This window comes from Otolemur garnettii, unplaced genomic scaffold (genome assembly GCF_000181295.1).
Source record: "Otolemur garnettii isolate 467f Iridium unplaced genomic scaffold, OtoGar3 scaffold00152, whole genome shotgun sequence".
Taxonomy (NCBI): domain Eukaryota; kingdom Metazoa; phylum Chordata; class Mammalia; order Primates; family Galagidae; genus Otolemur; species Otolemur garnettii.
In genome coordinates this window covers 543,033-548,802 of record NW_003852547.1, presented here as the reverse complement: position 1 = coordinate 548,802, position 5,770 = coordinate 543,033, and the positions used below count along the sequence as shown (strand labels likewise).

At 50.6% G+C, this 5,770-nt stretch overlaps 1 protein-coding gene across 1 annotated transcript in view; it reads left to right on the top strand.

Moving 5' to 3' along the window:
* Positions 1 to 363: 363 nt before the first annotated feature.
* Positions 364 to 5,770, top strand: part of GSK3A (glycogen synthase kinase 3 alpha) — a 10,193-nt gene continuing 4,786 nt past the window's right edge. Inside the window, exons 1-4 of the mRNA XM_003799471.3 lie at positions 364 to 809; positions 2,469 to 2,656; positions 4,197 to 4,280; positions 4,462 to 4,572. Coding sequence (XP_003799519.1) covers positions 527 to 809; positions 2,469 to 2,656; positions 4,197 to 4,280; positions 4,462 to 4,572 — 666 coding nt within the window. The 5' untranslated portion in view covers positions 364 to 526. The remainder of the gene's footprint in view (positions 810 to 2,468; positions 2,657 to 4,196; positions 4,281 to 4,461; positions 4,573 to 5,770) is intronic.

Below are 5,770 nucleotides of genomic sequence, written 5' to 3'. Positions count from 1 at the left end.
TGCGTGTTCACGAGCGCCCACTCGATTTCCCAGAATGCACCTGGCGTCAGTAGACACAACCAGTAGACTAAGTTAGTGATTGGTCTCTGTTTCTCATTGTGCCTCAGAACTACACAGCTCCGGGACGGAGCGGTTGCAGTGGGAACGACTGTGGGGCTCTCTGTTTTCCAAACAGCGTCAGGGCCTGCCCTTGTCGGACGATATATTACCCAAGACTCTATATCCAGATGTGCAGCGCGACCCATCATCCCTGGGGTTTGCTTTGAGGCGTTAGAGGACTTCATTTCCCGGCGTGCCACGGGGCTCTCTGTGGGCCGGAGGGGGCGACTGCGGCGCAGACGACAGTCGGACTGCATCTCCCGGCGTGCCCCGCGGCGGGCGCTGGGCCGGAGCCGGAGCCCGAGCCCGAGCGGCGCGGCCTGGAAGAGGCCGGAGCCCCGAGGAGGCGGCGGCAGCGGCGGCGGCGAGGGCAGCCCGGGCAGCCCGAGCAGCCCGAGCCCCGCGGCCTCGGCCTGCGCTCGGCGCCATGAGCGGCGGCGGGCCTTCGGGAGGCGGCCCGGGGGGCTCGGGCCGGGCGCGGACCAGCTCGTTCGCGGAGCCAGGAGGCGGAGGCGGCGGAGGCGGAGGCGGCCCTGGGGGTTCGGCCTCCGGCCCGGGCGGCAGCAGCAGCGGGAAGCCGTCGGTCGGGGCTATGGGTGGGGGCGTGGGGGCCTCAAGCTCCGGGGGTGGCCCCAGCGGCAGCGGCGGAGGAGGCAGCGGCGGCCCTGGCGCGGGCACTAGCTTCCCGCCGCCCGGAGTGAAGCTGGGCCGTGAGTACTAGGAGCACCCGTGTGGGGAGGTGATCGGGGTTCTGAAGCTCCTCAGACGTTGATCAGGTTCTTTCATGTTCTTGGATAGGAGCTTGAGGTCACTCACTATGCCTCAAAACTGGGATCAGAACTCCCTCCCAGAAAAAAGGGGCTTGGGGGTTACTGTCTTTTGGAGTTTAGGGTCAGAATTAACTAACACTGAAAGAAACAAGGGTTACAGGTCTCTTTTCTTTCACTATTGAGATCTTAGGTTCTTGAGTCTTAAAAACGGGGATCTCACGTTGTCATCCATTAGAGAACAGGATCAGAGGTCATAGTCACTTGCAGATGGGGATCTAGGTTTATTGTCCTCCAGGAGAACAAGAATAAGATCATCCCCCCATAAGGGGGAATCTGCATTTGTTCTCCTTCATGAATGGGGATTTGAAGTGAATTCAGCTTAGAAGCAGTAGTTTGGGGTTATTGTATCCCCAAAGAACAGGGCCAGAGCTTTCAAAACCTAGTATTCAGATCATCTTCCCTTTTAAAACTCAAGGCCTGGCACCATTACCTACTCAAAATGTATAGGCCTCTACTTCAAAAGAAGTAATAGTTGGAAGTCAGCATAGTTTTCAGAACCAAGTCCATAATCACTGTTCTAAAATAACGTGGCTTGGTAGGTTTTAATAAAAAATGGAAAGGAAGTGGAGTGGGTCAATTTCCTATAGAAGGTGGATTTGAGATGATAGTTTTTTATAATGATTGTTCTGGGGTATGGTGTCATTTGTTCTGAAAAGAATAGTGATATAGGTCATCTTTCTCCAAAAGAATGTGTCACTGGTCCCTCAAAATGGATTTGGTTCATCAGTTCCCACAAGAAAAGGGTTCACTATCCTCTAAGAAGGGCACCAAAGTACCATTCGGAGAATGGGAACTGGGAATTATGGCTTCTCTTTGAAGGACTGAGACAGGAATGGGCCCTTGATAATAGAGATCAGGTTCACCATTCTCAGAATTTGGTGCTTGTCCATTAACAACCACCCACGTAACAGGAAGGGTTTTGGTGTTCTTTCTACACCAAAGAAGTTAGGTCAGTGCCTTTTCTAACCCCAAAGTATCAAAAAGTGAGGGTCAGGACACTAGTATGCATACTAGAGGAGGGGATTCATTTCTGTTACCAAGAACCAGTGCTGAAGTTAGCAGCTCCACCAGTGAGGACTTAGACGTCAGTATCCTCCAGGCTGTGAAAAAGGTTAGTGCTTTCCTCAAACTGGAATACCTCAGCATTGCTGCTTTCTTAAGAGGTTAAGCTAAACTTTCTCCAAATAGAAGGGACCATAGGGCAGTAGGCCCAGAGTGGATGGATTTGCATCTTGGGGTGTTGGTGTTTCTTAGTACCAAGAGGAACCAGTGATTTGCTGCTTTCTAGAAGTGGAAATTTGGGTTTGCTAACCCTTGAACAGCAAAGAGGTTTAGGTGCCAATATTCTCCCAGGCAGGATTTAGAGTTTTACCTAAAAGGAAGAAGGTTCTTGTAGCCACTTTTCCTCAAAGAGAGGGAAGAGAGAAAAAGGCCCTCAAAGAGCTTCCTGTGGAGATTTTCCTTCCTTTCACAGCTCCAGGATGGGGTAATGGCCAGATGGGAAAGGTCAGTGGATGATGTATCCCTTTTATTCCCCAGGTGACAGTGGGAAGGTGACCACAGTGGTAGCCACCCTAGGCCAAGGCCCAGAGCGTTCTCAAGAGGTGGCTTACACAGACATCAAAGTGATTGGCAATGGCTCATTTGGGGTTGTGTACCAGGCACGGCTGGCAGAGACCAGGGAATTGGTCGCCATCAAGAAGGTTCTCCAGGACAAGAGGTTCAAGGTACCTTGGGAGGAATGGGGATAAGGTTTAGGGACTGGGCGTGACTGGTGGGAGAACCCCAGCAAGAGAGCTAAGAGCCTGAGATTTCAGAGGAGTCTGGGTGTAAGTCAGAAGGTGGGGGGAGAAAGAAATTAATTATATGGAAGGTAGGAAATGTGGACTCCCAAGGGAGCCCAGAGGTAACATTTATTTATCTGCTTAGTATAAGTGCTTTATAGGCAAGTTCTTGTTTTAACTTACATAAAGATTCTCTGATGATAAGTACTATTGTTATGCCCATTTTAAGTGTAAAGGGACACAAAAACTCAGATAAGAGAATTAAATGTCTGAGGTCATATAGTGTCAAGATTAGAATCTGGCCTGTCTGAATCCCAAGCACTTTACTTTTGCCACTGAGTTACACTACTCCCAGAGGAGAAAGGAAACCGGCAGAGTTGATGCAGGTGGTTCTGAAGGTCATGTTCTGCCCACGTGTTTGGCCTGTGTAGGGCTGGATAGAGGTGCCCTGTGAGCTAGTGGAGGCCCAGGGAATTAGGAAATGGAGAGGATGGAAAGTGAGGAATAATTGGTACTTGAAGGACTAGTATTTGGAGCCTAGGCTAGGAGAACTGAGCCTAGGCTGGAAGAGAACAAGGCCACAGGGCCTGGGTCTTGGCAGGGAAAACTCATCAGTGGGAGGAACTCCAGGGTGTCAGTCCAAATTTGATTAGAATTGAGTTCCAGAAGTGAGAGGTATCTGGCAGCAGGGAGTTTCTAGGCCCAGAGGGGAATAGAGAATGGGGCAGAATGCTGAGACTGTGCTTTCTGGGAAGAGGTGAGGCCTAGTTAGAGTCTAGGGCTCAGGAACCCAACTACACTCTTAAGGACCCAGATGCTTTGAAGGGAAGCAATAGGGAGTGGTGGGGACCAGGGTGAACTGAATGGCCACTGCTTGTCTATCATTACTTGTGCTGCATAGTGTGGCAACCCTCATGGGGCCACATCATCTGAAATTTTTTATTTTTTTGAGAGAGTCTCACTGTGTTGCCTCCTGAATAGCTGGGACTACAGGCATGTATCACCACGCCTGGCTAATTTTTCCATTTTTAGAAGAGATGGGGTCTTAGGTCTTGCTTCTGCTCAGGCTGGTCTTGAACTCCTGAGCTCAAGCAATCCATCTCTCCTGGGCTTCCAGAGTGCTAGGATTACAGGTGTGAGCCACCGCACCCAGCTTCTGATTTTTTTAAAAGGAGCTGAAAACTGGATTTATATGTAACACCATTTAATTTTTAAATGTCAGTAATAAATTGAAATTATTTTAAAAAGTGGGCTGAAGAAAGCATATTTGTGGTCTAGGTTTTACCCAGAGGTCTTCAGCTTATATGGAAAGGGAATAGGCTGGGGGTGGGCAAAGATTGGGGGATTCCCCAGAGGGGCCCTAGAGCTGGGGTGCAGGGATAGCTGTTTGGCTCTGTTGGAAGTAGTACTGTGGTGAGGGGTGTTGGGTGGGAGGCAGATGGAGCTGGTTGTATTCTGAGGCAATTCTCCCTTTGCCCCAAAGAACCGAGAGCTTCAGATTATGCGTAAGCTGGATCACTGCAATATTGTGAGGCTGAGATACTTTTTCTACTCCAGTGGGGAGAAGGTGAGACCTTGAGGTGGTGGGGGGTGGCAGGGTTGCTCCACTTGGACTCCATCCACCCATCTTTCTGCCCCCATTTCCCATGAGTGCCAGTCCTTCTTCCATAGTCCCTACAACACACCTTCTTTCTCCTCTTTCTCACATCTTCTCACAATGCCTCACACCTCTCCTTTGCTCTCTACAGAAAGACGAGCTTTACCTAAATCTGGTGCTGGAATATGTGCCCGAGACAGTCTACCGGGTGGCCCGCCATTTCACCAAGGCCAAATTGACCATCCCTATCATCTATGTCAAGGTAGGCAGTCAGGCAGCCTGCTGGGTCCCAGGCTCACAAAGCCAGGGACTCTGGAGCCTTCTTTTTTTTGTTAGGTCCCTTATTCTCCAAGTATATATTGGTCTCTGGAGGGTCTGTGTTCCCTGCCTTTGTCTCTGTGACCCACTGTAATGGAGCTTGTCAAACACAAGAGAGGGCCGAGGTGAGGCCTGACTAAATGAAGGAGGTAGCCTGACCAGGGGGCTGAGGAGGCTGCAAGGTACTAGGTCAGGTCCATACTGGGAGCTCAGTGGCACCAGGGGTGTTGGAGTTAGCGCAGGATAAGGGGGTGGTAGGGACTGAGAATGCAGAGGGGGAGCTGCTGAGGTTGGAGTCTAGACCTTCAGAGTCTTGGTGAGAGGGTCAGTTTAAAGAAGTTAGGGTTGGAGGAAGGTTAGCACCCATAGAACCTAGACTGTGTCTTCATCCATCATTCTGTGCAGGCTCATTCTCCATTGCCTGGTACTGTGCCCTGGGTGTTACAGATCCTAAGGAAGTATTTGAATGAATGAATGAATGAATGAAGCCCAGGGATGATGTAGAGAACAGAGGGTGAAGCAGCCTGCTGCATTAGAAGGAGGTGGGTGTATTTTGTTTGGCGGAGGTTGCTTGGGGCCCAGCTGCTACTGCTGGCTTTAAGTACCCCAAGCTTGAGTGAGCTGATGTGGACTCTACCAGTGGTTGTTGCTGTTGGACCTCACCTTAGAGAGCTATTCTCCGGTTTGATGGATCTGTTCCATGGTTGCCTGCATAATGGGCCCAGGGCTGAGCAATTCCAGAGCCACCACTGACTGAGACCCAAACCTTGCCCTTGATAAGCTCTCAGTTTGGTAGGGTAGACAGGCATTATCGTGGAAAACTACAAAACCAACTAGATAACTGTCATACTAGAGGGAACACAGGCTATTGTGGAAATAGAGGCAGCTCCCAGCCCAGCTTGGTTTAGGAGAAGGATCTAGGAAGGCTTCCAGGGGGAGACCAGGCACAGGTTAAGAAAGTGGCATCTGTGGCTGAAGGGAATGAGAACAAAAGAAGAAGGGGTCTGGGAAGCAGCCCTGTGTGTTGTAGAGAAATTGAGCCCTTATTATGGGGTAGGCCCTGTCTAGGCCCTGGGAGTGGCGGCATTAACCAAAACTCAAAGATGCTCTTCATGGCACTTTAGATTGTAGTCAGCTTGGAG